Source organism: Macrotis lagotis, chromosome X, assembly GCF_037893015.1.
Source record: "Macrotis lagotis isolate mMagLag1 chromosome X, bilby.v1.9.chrom.fasta, whole genome shotgun sequence".
NCBI lineage: Eukaryota > Metazoa > Chordata > Mammalia > Peramelemorphia > Peramelidae > Macrotis > Macrotis lagotis.
The window spans coordinates 660,381,482-660,401,631 of NC_133666.1; the positions used below are offsets into that span (position 1 = coordinate 660,381,482).

At 38.1% G+C, this 20,150-nt stretch overlaps 1 protein-coding gene across 1 annotated transcript in view; it reads right to left on the bottom strand.

The window, feature by feature from the left end:
* Positions 1–19,107, bottom strand: part of ADGRD1 (adhesion G protein-coupled receptor D1) — a 490,642-nt gene extending 471,535 nt beyond the window's left edge. The window contains exons 1-2 of the mRNA XM_074205246.1: positions 18,380–19,107; positions 18,201–18,237 (exon numbers count right to left, since the gene is read on the bottom strand). Of these exons, the coding sequence (XP_074061347.1) occupies positions 18,201–18,237; positions 18,380–18,445 (103 nt within the window). The 5' untranslated portion in view covers positions 18,446–19,107. The remainder of the gene's footprint in view (positions 1–18,200; positions 18,238–18,379) is intronic.
* Between the last annotated feature and the right edge of the window lie 1,043 nt (positions 19,108–20,150).

The following is a 20,150-nucleotide window of genomic DNA, read 5'->3' on the forward strand; positions in this document are numbered from 1 at the left end:
GGTCTACCTCCTGTTGTATCCTGAAGCTCATGAATTCCATCCACGATTTCCAGTGGCCAGTAATGAGAAGCGGATGCTAACACCTCGAACCCTTACAAAGAAAAATAAACAAACACAGACCATTAGGGAAGCCATCTTCAAGATTTGAAGGGCTATAGCATGAAAGAAGGATTAGCTTTCTTCTGTTTGGCCTAGTACATAGGACCAGGAGTCATGGTAGGAGAAGAAGAAGAGAAGCAAGTTTAGGTTGGATGTGGGGAAAATTTTACTAATGATTAAAGTTGTTCCAAAGTAGACTGGAATGTTTTTGGAGATATTGGGTCCCAACAAGCAAATTGGGGGTAAGGGGGAGGACACACACACATACATATGTACATCTATGTACAAAAATATATTCATATGTGCAATATGTAGATAAGAAAAGCTCTATTTGACCATTTATAAGGTACATTATATATGTTCTTTTTACATACAGGTTGGACTAGGTGACCACTGTGGTCATAGGATCCTAAGACCATAAATGTAATATTGGAAGGGACCTTTTATACTTATTAGCATGTGATAAGATGGTAAGCTTCTTGAGAGCAGGGACTATCTTTGGCTTCTTTCTGCATCCTCCTGTGCATAGCACAGTGTCTGGAAATTAATAAATATTGATTGATTGATCGGAGCTAACTCTTTCATTTTTTAAAAAGATGAGGAAACTGAGGGTGGTAAAGATTAAATGGCTTGCCCAGGATCACAGCTAATATCTAAGGAAGGAACTAACCTCCCTATCCATTTTTGCCTCTTATTCCAATACAAAGATTCTTTAATTCTGATAAAGACAGAAGGTAAATAAGTTTTTAGAGTAAGTGGAAATGACGGGATCCAAAGGTTAGAATGAATGTAGACAATATCTACATTGTTCCACTTAGCCAAAGAGATAAAACAAGGAATTTTGTTCCTGGAGAAATACAACAGACTCTTTTAGATCAATTAGCCTGAAACACAAATTGTAGAAAGAGGGCACAGCAATGGAAGCATTTCATTCCAATCTGCCATTTGAAAGTTTCCAAGTTTTTCTCAGTCAATAAATATTTATTAAATGACATTGAGGGTACAAAGAAAGGAAAAAGGCAATCCTTGTCCTAAAGAGCTTATAATCTAAACAGGGAGCCAATATGCAAACTGAAAACAAACATGCCACCTACAAAATAAATTGGACATAATCAACAGAGAAAGGTATTTGAATTGAGAGGAACCAGGAAAAACCTCTTGTGGAAGGTGGGATTCAGATAGGACTTGTGAGAACCAAATGAGATACTATAGAAAAAAGAATTATATAAGCTTACTGACATTCCATAAATGCTAGCTGCTAGTACTGCTTTTGCCATCCAGATTCTAAGCTCTAAGTGTAGTCAATACCTTCTGAATTCAGGGACCTACCCCTGACTAGTGTGTTGGGCTTGGAATCAGGAAAACCTGAGTTCAAATGCTTCTTCTGGGAGATGACATCTCCCTTGTCCTCAGTTTTCTTATCTGGAAAATGAGCAGGTCAAACTCAATGGCCTCTAAAGTCCCTTGTAGCTCTACATCTATGAACTTATGGTGTCAGACACTTACAATCTATTCAGATAATTGAGTCATTTTTCTTCAGCTTGCAGGTATCTGATGTGTAGACATAGCCTCAGTTCAAGATAAGCACATAGCCCTACAAGATGAGCTGGTCATAACAAAGGTCAAGATTGGATCCAGCCTCTACAAAATAGTACAACAATGTATTTGGTGTCCAGTGGACACAATTATCCTACCCTTGAAATGTTCCAGAGACTTTGACATAAAAAGAAAACAAAAAATGATCTATGGCTTTACCATTGTTTCCACTAACATCCTTTTTTTTTCTTTTTAATTTTTCAGTCCAGACCTTTGATTTCATTGGTGTAGGTTAGATTGCCTTTGGGAAATCACAAAGTTCTTTCCATGACCCCAAGCTTCTCCTTGAAACAAAGGTCCATCTTTTTTAATGCCAATGTTCTTACAGTGCTTTTATAGGACTGTAAGTCATCCTAGGGATACCATGGTGTCCAAAGAATTGAAGCTGTGGATCACCCTGGGGGAACTGGACAGGTGCATGGTGGGTATTCATAGGCAGCAGCATTTCACAAGAGAGAAAATGCCCAAGAGAAGCAGTTCAAAGGAAATCATTAAAGAAATGCCAGATAGGAGGGGAAAAAGTGAACTGCACAAGTTTCAAGAATGAGAGATAAGAGATAAACAATCCAAGTGCTTTACTCATAGCCAAGCAAGACCTCCTGGTATATTAGATGACACCTCTTATGAAGTTACGGTAAAGTGTGAGCAACAGTCACATTGGATGGACAGACAAGTATTACTGTGATCTGCATTGTCAGGGGGAATATCCACAAGGAATGAAATCATAGATTCATTGAAGTACTGAAAGGATGGGAATCCTGGTATGGAATCCCCTCTGCTAACATAGATCAACCACTTCTCCATGCATTAAAATGTCAAAATTTTTCATGTCATTAAGAAGTTAAGTGTCTTTCACATGGTCATATAGTTCGTATATATCAGAAACAAGATCTCCTGATTCTGAGCCTCTCCCTGTACCCACCTTGCCATGTTGGCTTCTTTTCAGTCAGTTTCTAGGATAGTCATTGTTCTGAGTGGAAAAAAAAATAAATATAAAAACAACCCTTGACTCTTTTCCCCCTTCTCTAAATTTCATCATGAAAGAAACATCTGAAAAAATAATATCAGTTCTACAGTGAACAGATGCTCCACTTTCAAAGTCTTCTCTTATTCATAAAATAAACTCTTCAGAGAATAAAGAAAAGTTGATTTCCCTAAACATCTTTCCCAGTTACAGCAGGGTAACTCAGAGTTCCAGGTGGAGAAGCATACAAAAGCCAAATGTTGGAGAGGTCACTCTTTCCTAGTAATTACCCATCTTTAGTAGATGTCAACTAGAAGATGAAAGGAGGACCAAAAAAGTAAAGTAGGGCTGCCTGGATCTAGGAAATAAGGATCCAGATTTGTTCTACTTTTTCCAAACTATGGCAATATGAGTGAAGGCAAAATATACACATCAGATTTTTGGCATAAATGTCTAATTAGGCCAAGAAGAAATTGTCCCCTGAGCCTGCTGGAATATTTGCCCTCTCACCTTGGCCTCTTAGTCTCTCTTCCTTGCTTCAGCACAGGTCCAATTCCACCTCCTTTAAGGGTTCTTTCCCAATCTCAATTGTTAATGCCTTCATCTCTGTGTTGACTTATCAACTCTTGCTGCATCTATCTTGTTTTTCTTTAGTCATTTTTCAGCCCAGTTTAGGTATTCTTGGCAGCAATAATGGAGTGGTTTACCATTTCTTTCTCCAATTCATTTTATAGATAAGGAAACAAAGGCAAACCGGGTTAGGTAACTTGTCCAGGGTGGCACAGCTAGTATGTATCTGTGGTCACATTTGAACTCATGAAGATGAGTCTTCCTGACTCCAGGTCTGTCACTCTATCCACTGTGTCACCTCGATGCCCAACTATTATGTATATACCTTGTTATTTATTGTTTCCACCATTAGAATGTAAGTACCTTTGAGTGCAGGAATTGTTTTTGCCTTTCTAGCATAGTGCTAAGCAAATATCAAGCATTTAATTAGTTTTAAGATTGATTGATTTGAGAAAGATTGATTTGAGAAATGATAGAGTCCATCACATATGCTAGAAAGACAGAGGCAAATAGATGTATGATATAATGTTTCCTGAGGGTGAAAAATAGTGGTGTTCAAAGTTCTCGCAGCTGCAGAATACAATTTTTCTGCATCAATCATACAAGTCCCTAGAGAGAGGTCTCATGGAATCTATTAAAAGAATGCTCCCCTCTTTCTTCTCCTAGATAAGTTTATACACATACCCATACATGTACCAGATGCTATATGGACAATTATCTGATTAATTCAATTTTTTTAAAGTTCTTTTCTGAAAGCATGGTAGGATTTTCAGTTTTGATAAAAGTAGACCTATATAAACTCTAACCTTCACCACTCTTATAATGTTTGATTTTCATTTTCGAAGTTGTTCACAACGTCAGGGAAGTGATGCCAAGACAAGCAAGTGAATTGGATTTGAGTGAGGAAGGGCTGTGCTAAGTCACCAGCCTCGTTTTCTTCTCCAGAGCCTTCTGGGTCCAGTGGCCATATCTATGGATCATGACAACTGGAAATGGCCCTGGAAGCAGGGCAATCAAGGTTAAGTGACTTGCCCAAGGTCACACAGCTAGTAAAAGTCAGGTGTCTGAGACTGGATTCAAATTCTTGTCCTCCTGACTCCAAGACCAGTGCTGTCTCCACTGCACAAAAACAAAAAACCATCATTCTTGCAGCAATGAAGAATCACTCAAACTAAGCATCAGGTTATAGTCAACAGAGTTGACTTTGGACCAAAGACACCTAAGTGCTGCCTCAGACACTTAAGTGGCTGTACAATTTTGTACAAATCATTTAACCTGAGACTAAGTTTCTTCATCTGTAAAATAGGGAACTTTCACAGAGTTGTTAGGTTGAAATGAGATAATGGATATACATTTTTCCAACCTTGTTGAATAAATGTGAATTATTATTATTACTAATGTATGCTATTATACTCTACAATTAAAATGAGATATTAGGAAGGGACTCAGAGACCATGCTGTTCCAACCAGTTCACAAAGGGAAAGTGGTTGTTATTAAAACAATTGCTTTGGTGGGTGTGTGCTCATAGGGTGGGAGAGGGATCGATTGAGTCCATAAATAGATCACTCCCCTCCCACTTAAAACTTTCAAAATACTCTAGCCCTGACATCTTAATCAGGTGAGAAAATTTCTATTGAAGCAAGTCATCAATTAAAGACATTCAAGGAGATGTGAAAAATCTTCAATCAATTTAGAAATGAAAGTCATTGGGTGAAATCAAATGATACAAGAAGTATATTGGAATTGGTTTAAGAGACTAATCTACATCCAATGAGTCTTTATATAAGTTAGTAAGCCAGTTTAGAACCCAAAAGAGGATTTGCCATCCAACCAAACCTCTGAGAGGGAGTCACTTGGAATGGAAGGATAGAAAAGAAGAGACCTTATCTCTCCTCCTCCCCACCCCCCATTGACCAGAGGATGAGATGATGATCTTGTGAACCTCTAAAAGTTAAAAGATTTGGGACTTTCCCCTAGCTTTGTCCCCAGAACAGCAGTAGCATCTGAATCGAAAGCTAAGGATGGACTAGACACAGAAGAAATACAGCTTTGGGATTCTACAAGGACCTGGGCCACCCAGTTCTGGGGGAAACTTTGGGTTGGACTCTACAATGGGAAGAAAAGGATTTCTAGCAACTGTGGATTTATTCCCTTACCACAAAATCTTCCTAAGTTGACTCCACTTTCCTCTGGAGTCTATATATTTGCAAACGAATGTGCCCCAGGTTTTTAAGGATGATTGGACCAACTTCTTACTGAAACACCTAGTTTGATTTTTTGGCAAGTTTAAAATTTTTTAAATATTCAATATGTCCTCCTTTTGCTACAATAATTTATTTTACATGACTCAATATTGAATTTGCAGAACTTTAAGCTATTTTTTTATTTTGATTATGAAAACACTCTTTCATTCCACTGGACATTAAGCATAGATTTTGGGAACAGCTCATTTTCTAAGTGTATCCTTGATTAGGTCCCATAGGTTTTCTTTTTTTTCTTTTATTTTAAAATGAATTTTAACTGATATATTTTTACTTTTACATGGCCAAATTTTGCCCCTTCTCTCTCAATATATAGTAAAAGCTAGTTAGACCTGGATGATTAAGTAAAATTAAGTGATAATCAATGGAGGAAGAACACTGGTGGGACTCATGAGCTTTAGTATGGGGGGGGGGGGGTGTATCTTAAAAAGAAATAGCCTACTCACCATACCCAAACTACTAATACAATTGAGAAAGTAGATCTAGAGATTTGAGCATAAATACAACAAAAGCTCATTTTAGACTCAACTTAAGACAGTCTTCCTCTCTAATCTCTTGACTTTGATCAAGTGAGCATTAGACTGCTCAAAGCCCTGAGAGCCAAAAAGGAAGACTTTAGATCACAAAAATCAGTTTTTGTTGCCTATGGCTTAGATGATATCTTCCTCTTCAGAGGGATTCCATTCCAGATTCAGATTCAAATCTGTAGAGGGAACCTAGAGATCAACAAACTAGAGCTGTTAATTTAATTAAGATCTATGAAGAGAGACCCAGATTTTAGAGATTTGTCTAACTTCCCTTGTAATCCTATGAATTTTATTTTCTTCATCAGATTATCAAAGGACAGAAAAAGTTAAGAACCTAAGTAGTCCAACCCCTAGCTGCATGACTCTTAACTGCTGCACCTCAGTTTCCTCAACTGTAAAATGAGGATAATAGCAGTACTTATCTTCTGAGGCTATTGAGAGGATCAAATGATATCATATGTGTAAAGATGTAAAAAGTGCCTGGAAAATAGCAGATGCTTAAGAAATGCTTATTCTCCTTTCCTTTGCTTTATCTTACACATGAGGAAACTGAGTCCCAATGAGGAGAGGTAACCTGGTCATTCCAAGCAAACCTCTTCCAAGGGAAAAGGAAGATTCAGTACTGAGTTTTTGCCATCTTCACCGTATTTGGCCTCTTCTTCTCAGACCTGGAGCTGCATTCAGTGGGGGTTGGAGTCCCTGTCCTCTCGGAATTGGATGGAATTCAGCTGCTCATTCCATACCCAGGCCAGCCAGCGGCTATCCAGTGAAAAAGGGTTTTGTTTTTTAGGTTCATTTTTCCACTTTATATAAAAAAAAGTTATCTGTGAAAGGACATGTTTATAAACTAGAAAAATATGATCTGTGATGACTTAGTCAATGCCTCCTATAATTCAAGCTTAACAAACCATCTCAGCTTCACCCTCTGCCCATGAATGAGGTATGCCCCCCAAAATCATGAAGTCTCTTAGCTAGCAAATGTTTTATCCTATATTTTTCCCTTTATTTTGGCAAGGGAATCAGGGCTAAGTGACTTTTGCCCAAGGTTACATTGTGACTAGAAATAAAGTGTATGAGTTCGGATGTGAACTCAGGTCCATCTGATTCCAGGACTAGTGCTCCATGCCCCGTACCACCTAGCTGCTCTTATCCTATGTATTTCTAGATATTCATGTTATGTTTCCCAAAGGAATGTAAGTTCCTTGAGAGAAGGATCTGCTTCAATTTTGGTCTTTGACTTCTTAACTAAACTTGTCAAATAGTAGATATTTCACAGCACAGTGGTAGGTTTGAACCTAGTCCCCCAATTCCAAAACTGTAGAGATTTTTTTTTGTGTGTCTAATAGTTATTTTAAAGCAGTTAGGTGGTGTAGTGGATAGAGCACCAGCCCTGGAGTCAGGAGGACCTGAGTTCAAATTCAGCCTCAGACATTTAATAATAATTACCTAGCTGTGTGACCTTGGGAAGTCACTTAACCCATTGCCTTGGAAAAGCCAAAAAAATAGTTATTTTAAGACTGCCTTTATAATTCCTTAAAATCTTAGTTAGCAAGAAGCTAGAAAGAAGGCCACTTCAAAGGATCTGGAAGGGAACCCAAAGGAAATCTATTTCAAACTCCCTTATTTACAGATAAGGAAACTGAGACTCAAGAAAGTTAAGTGTCTTGCTTAAGACCACTACTAACTCGTAAAGCAATATCACCTTCCAAATATCTCTAATTGATCTAGAGGTAGTTAGGATGGAGCATTGCCCCTGCAGACAGGAAGCTCTGAATTCAAATTTTGTCTCAGGCAGATACTACCTGTGTGACTGGGCAAATCACTTTAACTGCTGTCTGCCTCAGCTTCCCAGCTGTAAAATGGGGACAACAATAGCCCCTACTTCCCAAAACTGTTGTGAGGATCAAATGAAATAATATTTATAAAGCCTTAAGTAAAATGCCTGGCCAGCAATCCACACTTGATAAATGCTTGTTTCTTTCCTTCTAGGGAAATGGGGATCTGACAATAATCTAGTTGGCCATGCCAGTGCCGACTGGCAGACTAAATAATTCAAGATAAAAATATCTACTTGAGCACTAGACTTACCCAGATTGATCATTTTAGGCAGCTCTAATGCCTCCAGGATCAAACAGAAAATCGTTTGCTTTGCTTTGAAATTTTCACAGCTGAATGAGATCATCCTAACCTTCTAATCTTCCTCTTTACTTCTGGGTCCCATACTCTGTAATCGAACTACATGGGCCTATTTGCAGCCCCCCATATACACAACTCCATGTCTCACCTCCACATGTTTACCCTATGTCCCCAGCCTGGAACGTTCTCCCTAGCTCACCTCTGGTTCCTAGCTTCTCTGGCTTTCTTCAAGATTAAGAAGAAATCCCTTTCAGTGGAGTTGTCTTTTACCCCAAGTCCACTACCTTCCCCTGCAGTAATTTCCCCTCTGAGCTGCCCTTCCATTTACACGGTATATAACTGGGGTAGATAGGCTTAGAGAGACAGATGGATAAATGGATAGTGATCGTTTATAATATAGACAGATATGCATATAGTATTGATAGGTGGAGAGGAGAGAAACAGATAGATAAAGAATCATGTTTTGTCTTTCATTCTCGAAGAAAATACATCAGGGCCAAGCATACGAACTGGTTTTGAGTGGGGGGGGGTGCTGTGCTAAGTCTCCAGTCTCACTTTTTCCACCAGTCATTTGGGTCTAGTGGCCAGATATGAATCAGGAAAACTGGAAATGGGCCTGGATGTGAGGCAATCAGGGTTAGGTGACTTGCCCAAGGTCACATAGCTACTACATGGCAAGTGTCTGAATCTAGAGTTGAACTCCCATTCTCCTGACTCCAAAGCCAGTACTCTATTCACTGCATTACCTAGCTGTCCAATATAAATATAGTATAGATAGGTAGAAAGGAGAGAAAAAGAAAAAGATGGATAAATATAGACATAGTCTAGCTATAGATAGATATAGTATATAGTATTAATAGAAAGGAGAAGCAAAGAAAGGAAGAGAGACAGAGAGATAAATAGTTATAATCTAGCTAGTTAGAGCAAATAGTATACAGAGCATATAGAGTATAGAGAGAGATATCATACATAGTATTGATAGAAAAGAGAAGCAAAGACAAGAGAAGGAGAGAGAGAGAGAGAGAGAGCGAGAGATGGATAAATAGATATAGCCTAGATATAGATAGAATGAGAATATAGTGTACAGATACCATTTATAGATATTGTAAATAATATTGTTAGAGAGGAAAAGCAGAGAGGAGAGAGAGATGTATAGACAAATATAATCTAGAAATAGAGAAAACAATATATAGATAGATATTGTATATAATATTGATAAAAAGGAGAGGCAGAAAGGGAGAGAGAGAAAAAGAGATGGACAGATAAAGTCTAGAAATAGATTGAGTATAGACAGGTACAGTATATAGCTATCTCATATATAGTATTGATAGAAGAGGCAGAGAGAGATAGATAAATACAATCTAGAAACAGATTGATGATAGAGTATATAGATAGATATCATATATAATGTTGAGAGAGAGAGAGAGAGAGAGAGAGAGAGAGAGAGAGGGAGAGAGAGAGAGTTGCAAGCTGTCTTCCTCATTAGAATGTGAGAACTTTGAGGGTTAGGACCAGATTTTAGCCTTTCTTTTATCCCTAGGACTCAATGACAGGCATATATAAATGCTGACTGACTGAATTTCCTTGGCACTATATAGATACAGTCACAATCATATTTGCCACCCCAAACATAAAGGAGACATTCAGTCATCTAAACTTGAAATTGAAACAACAAATATTTATTTACTCGGTGCCTACTACAGACACAGCATTTTTTACTTGATGTTGTAGCAGACAAGGACAAATGCAGAAAGGGTCTACAGACTTCTTGAGTCCATCTTTTGTTCTCAATAACCTTAGTTTTCAGAAAAGAGTAAAATAGAGAAAAGCGAAGGATTTGGAATCAGATGGCAGTTTCAAATACTAATTTATTAGTATTATGCAACTTCCTCTCCATTGTTACTGGCCCTTAAGTTAGATAGAACAAATCTAATCCTTCTTCCATAAAAGAACCCAAAGACAATGACTTTGTTCAACCTAAAACTTCTCTTCTCCAAGTAAAACATTCCTATTTTCTTCAGCCCATCCATGTTTAGCATCAGCTGGAGACCCTCAACCATTCTAGTTTCCTCCATCATGAAATCATAAACTCTTTCTGTTGGTCAGTTGGTTGGTTGGTTCTTGTCCTTTGTTATTGAAGAACAAAATGACATCACTATGTTTGAGACAAATTACAGTGTGTCCGACTGTGACTGATCAGACCAATACGAGCTCGGAATGCTCTTTGAGCAGCTTCAATTCTGCCTTCCTCATAGAGTGCAGCGCCCTCATTGATAAGGGCACGCCATCCTGTGCCAGGTTCTCCCATTCTGTACAATCAGTTCTAAAGTTCTTAGAAGAGACCTTCAGGGTTTCCTGGTATTGTTTCTTCTGAACCCTTTGTGAGCTCTTGCCCTGTGTGACTTCTCCGTTAAATAATTTTTTGGGCAAGCGTACATTTGGCATTCTAACAACATATCCAGCCCATCATAGCTATGTTTTCTGTAGAAATGTTGGAATACCAGGCAGTAAATTGAACATCATGTTTAATTGGATCTAATTCCATTTCTAACCCTAATTCTGAGGAATTCACATAACCTTCATCCCATCTTGAAAATCCTCTGTTTTCTGGAAAATCATTAAAGAAACAAATATCCTGGCATAGTGCAGTCTTGACTGATGGACAGGCTATTTAAACCCCAAACTTAGACTTGAACAATTAGGGGAAAATTAACTGAAATAACAACAACGACAATAATAATTCTAATAGTAGCAGTAAAAAATAACCTTTATATAGTGTTTATATTCCAGTACTGTGAAAAGTACTTTATAGTTATTATCGCACTTAGTCCTCACAACAATCCTGGCAGGTAGCTGATATTATTATATCCATTTTACAGATAAGGAACTGAGGCAAACAGAGGTAAATCATTTACCCAGGATCAAACTGCTAGAAAATGTCTGAAGGTGGATTTGAACTTAGCACTCTGTATGCTATGGCCCACCTAACTGGGATGAATGAAATTTAGAGGGAAGTAGGCTTCTTTTCCAAAAGGGGTTCTTATGATCCAAACAGGTTACTTGTATTATTCATTCATTCAACATAAACTTAGGTGGAGAACTATGGTAGATAGGGGAAAAAACAAACATTAGAATATGACAATATTCCTGCCTTTTCATTTTGTTGTATTTTCCCAAGTCCATCAAACTAGTTATAAAACTCTCATGTACTGAAAATTAGAGTTGGGGTTGAGGTCTTGAGAAAGATTCAGAAGAAACTAGGTTCAAGTCTTGACTTTGTTGCTTATTTGCTGTGTGACCTTAGACAAGTTCATTTATCTTTTTGGAACCTCAGTTTCCACATCTCTAAAGCATAGAGCTCATCCTTGCACTATCTACTTCAAAGGTTTGCGGGAAATGGACTCTTATTTGTCCTCAAAAAAAATGTATTATATAAATATCCACTGTTAGAGGCAGTGATGCATAATGTTTTTGAACTGATGTTAATCCTTTGCTCTCAGAGAGAACCAATAGTATCAGGAGAGTGGTGCCTTGATTTGCAAGTGAATTGGATTTAAGTGAGGCAGAGCAATACAAAGTCATCAGTCTCCTCCAAAGTCATTAAAGTCTACTGGCAAGGCATAGGTCAAGATGACTGACAATGACTACAAGACATAATTAATAGACTATTGGACTTGGAGGTAGAAGATTCTGTGTATAAATTCTGCCTCAGACACTTACTAGCTGTGTGAACCTTAGTTTCCCCATCTGTAAAAGGAGAAAAGATAAAATGTCCCATACTCTCTCAGGGCTTCGTTGAAGATTGAATGAAATAATTTATACACCTTAAAGTCTATAACAATGGTGGTTTCTATTCTATTATCCTATATCTCAGAAAAATACCAAATGGCAAAGAGATTTTTACATTCCGTTTTTTTCTATTGATTTCTATTATGCCCCAATGGAAGTTGCATCTTTAGCCTTACATCACATAAACATATTTTAGAACTCTACAGGGCTCCCCTGAAGGGGATCCAATTGACAAAAACTGCTTCCATTTATTAGGAAAATAGTCTCCCTTTGTCAATTTGTAAGGAAATGCGGTAGCTACACATGAGAAGTGGTACCCTGTGTTGTCCTCTTTCTCCATACTATCATTGGGGATCATGATTTGAATACCTGAAAAAGCATCAAGAGAATCCCAGCAGACTTGCTATGCTATAAGAAATGTTAGAACATGGTGCCAGGGAGAGTTATCATATTCACGCTTTCCAGTGCCACACCGTGTCATCAAATCACCCCCTAGAGCTTCAAACCAATGCCAGTGAGAAAAGAACAAGAAGTGCATCTTACACATACAGAAATGTGGGAAAAGACCAGAGGAGGGGATGTTAAAAAAATAAAAAGACAATCTGGTGAATTAGATAAGAAATGAAATCTTAACTCTAATGAGGCCTAGAAGCACCACAACAGGTCTCACATGCCCAGATCAGGACAGCAGGCCCCAGTAAGATAAGTTCTCCTATTAGCATATTATTTATGACCTTTCCCCATCATGTGTTTGTGTGTGTGTGTGTGTGTGTGTGTGTGTGTGTGTGTGTACATGTGTTTCCTCAGAGACTAGGGAATTAGAGACAGTTTAATTCTCCTCTAACTGGCAAAAATCCAGAGACTACCTTAGTAACTACCAGACTGGCAGGCCATAATAGCTACAGAGAGTAAAAGGGCTGAGTTTAAATAGTGTTCTCCTCCTATCTGACTGCTCCTTCTCGGTCTCCTTGGATGGAGTTTCATCCAAGATCGCTCACTAACCCTAGATGTTGTCCAATGTCTAATCCCTGAGCCTTCTTTTTCTTTTCCTTTCTTGGTAATCTTATCAGTTCCTTGAGTTCAATGATCATCTTGATGTAGATGATTCCCTTGATCTCATACCTTCCTTTAGGATGCAGTTCTGCAGTCTTTCCCCTCTTTCCCCCCAATGGTTAGTGTCTTCCCTCTCTAACTCACTTGAATTTGACTACTTTGGATAGATTTATATATATATATGAATTAACTTTATATTAACAGAGGAAAAGTGACTTGCCCAGGGTCACTAGTAAATGTTAATAAATGTCTAAACTCCAGGACTGGTAGCTCCATCCACTGCACCATCTAACTACTCTGATTTATATACCCTTTTAGTTGCTTGTACAAATGTATTTTTTAAATAACTTTTTAGTTACCCTTGATTCTTATCTCTTTGTGTTTGTACTTTGTACTACCAAAACCTAGCATAGTTGGTACTTGATAAATACTTGCCAATCCTTATTATCTATTCCTTGACATCTATCCAGCCCTAATCTGTCTCTTGAAAGTGGCAACTGCCTTTTGAATGTCTCGAAAAGGATGTCTCATGGGCATCTTAAACTCACAATTCATCTTTTCCCCAAAACCCTCCTTTTCAACCTTCCTATTAGCGTCAAAGACACCATCATTCTCTAATGATTTCATTTTCATCTTTGACTTCTAACTCTCACTCATCCTACATAACCAATCTATTGTGCCATCTTGTCTTTTCTACTTGTGTAACATCTCTCATATATACCACCTTCTCTTCTCTAACACTGCCACCACCCTGGTGTGGGTCTTTATCTTATGCCTAGAATATTGCAATAATTACCCCTGATGGAACTTCCTACCTCCAAAGCTCTCCCCACTCCACTCCATCCTCTAATCCAAAGTGATTTTCCTAACATAGAGATCTATCTGTCCATGTCACTCCCCTGCCCAATAAACTCCTCTGGTCCAATCTGATATGAATGACACTTTACCTAACATAAAAGTGATCAATCTTTGACTCAAGCACAAGAACTTCATCCTCAGAAGATCAAAGGCAGTGGGAAGGTTCCATATATACCAAAATATTTATAGCGGCATATTTTTAGGGATTTTTTAGCAGCATTTTTTTAACAGAGGTCAAAAAGTAGAAACAAAGTGACCACCTTTGATTGCAAATTGGCTGAACAAATTGTGAACTATGGATTTATTGTCATTTGGTTTTCTGTTGTGTCCAACTCTGACTCTATCTGGGGTTTTTTTGGCAGACATACTGGAACGAGTTTGCTCTTTTCTTCTCCAGCTCATGTTATAGATGAGGAAACTGAGGTAAACAGGGTAAAGGGACCTGACCAAGGTCACACTAGTGTCTGAAGCTATATTTAAACTCATGAAAATGTCTTCCTGACTCCAGGCCCAGAATTCTATGCACTATGTACCCAGTAGTATGGGTCTGTAGATAACACAGAATATTATTATATCAGGAGAATAAAAACCAAAAGTATTCAGAGAAGCACAAAAGACTCATGAACTTGTTCAGACCAAGAGAATAAATATATATATATATATATATATATATATATATATATATATATATATATAAAATGACCACAACTCTAAGAAAAACAGAACTAAAAGTCCTCTGAATCCAAACCAATGAAGTGGCCTATGTTGGTTCCAAAAGACAAATGATAAAATATAGTCCTTCTCAATCAATCAGTCCCTACCCTCAAGAATCACACATTCCATGAGCTGAAATAATCACTCATTAAGCACTAATGAAGTAGCAGTCACTGTGCTTGGATTGTAATGGAAGATATGAAGCAATCCTTACCCTCAAGGAGGCAACACACATTTATAAGATCATACAAAACAAATTTGGAACAAGAACAGGGCAAAGAAGGGGAGTAGATTGGCAACTAGGAAAATCAGGGAAGGTTTCATGATAACTTTGAGGGGAACTGGGAAAAAAATAGAGAAGTCACAGGATCATAGAAGGAACTCTAAAGGTCAGTGCTTTCCTTTTAAGATGAAGAAACTAAAGAAACTAAAAGCTAGAGAAAGGAAATGACATGCCCAGGACCACACAGATGGTAAATTTCTGACTAAGTATATGCTTCCAGACCCTGATACTTGGGCTCATTTCCTATTAGCTAGGGATATATTGGGGTAAAGGGTACTGAGAGACAGAAGGAATATTTAGTTTAAAAGAAATGAATGTTTTTTTTTAAAGAGAGAGAACATAAGAAAGTTAATGCCATAGCCTCTTGAGAAAGAAGAAAGGATGTAAGTCAAACCATAACTAGTAATTCTAGCACCCGAGGCAATTACCACAAATTGTGCCTTTCAGGAAAGTAACAGGGGAGGCACTTTAAAATCAACTTTTTAAAACAAAATCAGTTGGGAGGGGAAAGACCTCAAAACCTCAGGATATAAGGCCATTGAGGTAAGGGAGTGGAGTAGGGAGAGGGAGAACAAAGACCATCCATCCCCTTCTCCAGACACCCTGGCCACTGCTGGGGAGGCCACCCCTGGGAAAGAGAATACAGCTGGGCAGAGGAATGGCAGAGTAGATAGATAGCCAGTCTTGGAGGAAAAAAGCACTGGGTGACAGCTTCCTGGTCCCTTCTCATTATTCTCAATAATTGGGTGCTAAGCTCCGTTGTTCCTATCCAATAAAGAAGGCGCCTGTCCATACTCTTAAACTTTGGGACTATGGAACAAATCCCTTATGTATTTAAGAAGTCCTTGGGGAAAAAAAGAAAAAATGTGACCAATGAATTTAGAGGAGTTTGCCTACTTCTGTGTTTAAGAGAAGTGAATCAAGACAGCGGAAGGTACCTCCTAGACTGCCAGAGCTATGTTTAAAACTCACAAGGTCAAACTCAGTAGTTAACCACTGTGTCCATGATACCTTGGGAAGTTGCCTCCAGATCAGTCGTTCAATCAATGAACAAGATTTTTTTTAAATACCTAGCAAGAGACCAAGCACTTTGTTAGGTCCTAGGGGAAATCTTTCAGGATTGTAAACTCAGATATCTATAAGAAAACCCTGAGAAAGGGAGGGAAGAGAAAGGAAGAAGGAGATTGTATCTTTGGGTTGCTCATGAAAAGCTTGTTCCCTCAGAAGATAGTTTGAAAGTGGAGACAAGGAAACATCAGGACCACAATGCATGAACAGATAATATCATTGCTCCTTAAATGCTAAAGCAGCATAATCCAACAACCTCCTTTTACAGGGGGAAGGCATTGAGGGCTCAAGAAAATTAAGTAACTTGCCCAGTGGTACATAGACACACCTGGATATATATATATATACATATATATATATATATATATATATATATATATATATATATATATATATATATATACACACATATATGTATATATATGTGTGTATATATATATATATGTACATAGACACATAGATTTAAACATATTATCTTGTGGAAGCCTCATTGCGAACTATGGCATTCTCATCATAGAAGTTAAAAAGAAAAAAGAGAGAGATACACAAATATGTATAGGTTTATATGTATATGTGTTAGTATGTGTTATAGATATAGATATAGATAGATGGATGGATGGAAATAGGCACAGCAAGGTCATGGAACAGGGATGAATCTGATTTCTTTGCTATGGGGAGCTCCCATTTTCGAAGCTGCAACTTATGGACTTATACATGTGCGTAAAGGAGACTGATAGTGACAAGCCATTCTCAGTCAAAACCTGACTCCAAGACTGGCTATCTAACTACTCTGCCATTCCATCTCTATCAGATGCAGAGAGGTGATAGGATCAAGGGAGAACTTGCTGTCCAACTTCTCTATTTTTGCATATGAGGAAGACAAGCTAAAGTAAAGCTAAATTAATATACTATAATTAATATAATGTAATATAACATAACATAACATAACATAACATAACATAATATAATATAATGATTGATATGATATAATAATATGATTGATATGATATGATAATATGGTTGATATGATATAATAATATGGTTGATATGATATAATATAATGTAATATGATACAATACGATACAATGTAATATAATGTAGAGTATCATATGATCTGATATGATGCCATACAGGACATATAACATAATGTTATATAGCAATATTATGTGATATCATATGATATAATCATGTATTAGATTAATATATTCCTTTATTTTGTTTACTTGTATCTGACTCTCCATGATTCCATTTGGAGTTTTCTTGGCAAAGACACTGGAGTGATTTGCCATTTCTTTCTCCAGCTCATTTTTCAGATGATGAAACTGAGATAAACAGGGTTAAGTGATTTACCCAAGATCATACAGGTAATCTGAGGTTGCATTTTAATTCAGGTCTTTGTACACTCCCTAAATTTCCACAATCATAGATACAGAGCTGAAATGGACCTCAGAATTTATCTAAATCCAACTGCCTCATTTTATAAATGAAGAAGACCAGAGAAAGAGAGAAATTATTTGGACAAGGTCAGAAGGTAGAATCAAACAGGATTTGAACCTGAATCCTTTGCCTTTCAGATTCTATGCTCTGAGTCCTACCCCCAGGACTAGCTTTCCTTCTTTGTGGACACCACCAGCCTCCTCTGCTAACAGCAGCAAGATTTGTTCCATCTTAATTAAGGTAAGCCAATTGACCAAAGAGAAACTGTAGACTATAGCTGAGCTAGACGTCAACAAAACTTTCGATTTCTCGATTACTATCACTCACCTTTGGACACCAGCACATAGGAAGTTAAAAAAAAAAAACCAGGAGAATTGGCCACATTTGAACCATTCAAAGCTGAATTGAAACCATCCTGAGATTCGAGACTGACATCATGAATGCATATGTGTGCGGAGTTTTGATTTACACATACACATGAGTTTAAAGAACAATATATGGAAACCATCAGAGGAACCTTCCGCAAGGGAAAACATGCTGAGCGAGCTGGCTCCTCAGTTACAAGATTTCATATGACAGGATACAGGAGACATCACTGTGGACAGAATGAGCCCCCCAGCATCAGATTTGAAGCAAAGAATGAAGCACAAAACAGGGGAGCTACATGGGGTCGGGCTCCCACAAGAAGCAACAGGACACCAGATAAAGAAGGTGAGAGAGAGGCTGGTGATCCCAACATTCCCCAGTCCATCCAAGATTAACAATTATAGATTTCTGGGACTTTCTGGGACCATCCTACCTCAGTAGACGTTTAGAGGGTTGAGCGATAAAGAATGTCTCTCACCTGGATGTTCCTGTGTTGGAGGATAATTTCCAGATACCTGCAGACACACACACACATACACAGACAAAAGATCACATTGTATATAGTAAGACAGAGGGGAAGATATAATAAAACAGTCTTGGTAAAATTCTGGGGAAGCCCCACCCCACCCTCCATGCTTTTACCCTTTAGGAAATTACCTGCTTTTCCAAAAACAAAAAATTCATCCATAAACACCAACAGATAAGAGACAGCAACTTCTTCATGGTGGTCTTCCCAAAGGTTTGAAGAAGGGGGAAAAAAAGAGTGAGTCAAGCCAGATTCCAGGGAGATGGGTTACAGAAACCCAAGTTTATTTGTTTCTTTGTTTCTTTAAAAAAAAATTAATTCTCAGCTCCTTGTGAAAAGGACATCTTCATACAGGTTCAGAAAATTCATTTCGGAAGTTCTCCCAGTTGTCCGGAGACATGGATGGGTGTTTTCAAAATTCAACAACTTTCAGGAATCGATAAACGCTTTACCATGACTAGAGCAGCTGAGGAATGTGGGAAGAATCAATCCAATTCCAAAATGCACAGTTCCCCAGAAACAATCCCCCAAATCTTCTTGTTCTGGGGGCCAAGAAGAGGTCTGTCTCATTCAGCATGTGGTCTCTTTCCTCCTCTGTAGTGATCAGGAGCACCTTGGCTATGTAGCTGTGGTTCTGAGTTATTCTTTAAAAAGGAGGGAATGGGGAAAAGAAACCTCCTAAGAGAACTTTTTTTTTTCACAGAGTTGCTCCGGCTTTCTCCAGAGGAGTAGAATTGAAATGATTTGCTAAGTCCTTCCCTGTCTGGCTCATGTTTGCACCTCCATCCCAGATCTCGTTGGGTGGAGAGAAAGTCTGAGTGACATCATGTTCTCTCCTCAAACTTTGTCCCATTCTGTTTCTCTATTTATATCTTGTAGCTGCTGTCTCCTCTCTGGGTCCTAACACCAGTCTGTTAAGAACAATTGGAAATGTTTAAAGTCTCGTGGGTCCAGAAAGCAGACCAGAGAGCACAATATTGGAGGAGGGGAGGTGTACCACCCCCCAGCTAGTTAACTCCAGCCAGAATAAATATTAATAAATATTTCAACTTAAAGCAAACAGAAAAATCTATTTTACTGAAAGTTTTGTTTGGCTGAAGGAAGAAATAAGGTGATATTCAGGGGGGAAAAACACCAAACCCACGCATCCTTCACTGACCAAAGTGTTGGCAGCAGTGCCGTTCTTAACCCTTTGGCAACTCAGAAAATTCTATCTTTGAGCTTTCTTCCCAAGCTTACTATTCTTAGTTCTTAAGTCTCACAGTTCAAAGTACCTAGGAAAGTTTCAGTTTTTCTGGATGCTATTTTATAGGAAGACCTAGCAAGTCCCTTAATTCATCTGTGCCTCAGTTTCCCCAAATATGTTCCCTAATAGTGTTATGCACTCAGAAAAGAGTCCCCTCTCCAGTAAACTCTGGAAGTTATAGTTTCAAATGTGTAAGGTTTTGGAAGTCAGCATAATACAGTGGAAAGAGAACTGGTTCTTGAAGTCAGAGGATTTGGGTTCAAATTCCACCTCTGATATGCTTTAGTAAGTCACTTAATCATTCACTATAAGACTATTTCTTCATCTGAAAAATAAGGAGTTTGGATGGGGACTATATGGCCCCTAGGATTCCTTCCAGTTCTTTTTAATCTATAAAAGGGCAGCTGACGACATAGTAGATAGAGCTCTGTGTGTCAGGAAGATTTGCATTCAAATCCTACCTAAATTTATTAGATGTATAACCAAGAGCAAATCACTGAACTTCTCTGTGTCTCAGTTTCCTCATCTGTAAATTGGTGGGAGAAAGAGTTGAGGGAAGGGGGAGGGGGAGAAAGGAAATGAATTGATAAATCCTCACTTGCCAGGATTGCTTTGAGGATAAACTGAGATAAAATCTAAAGCAAAATTACAGCCCT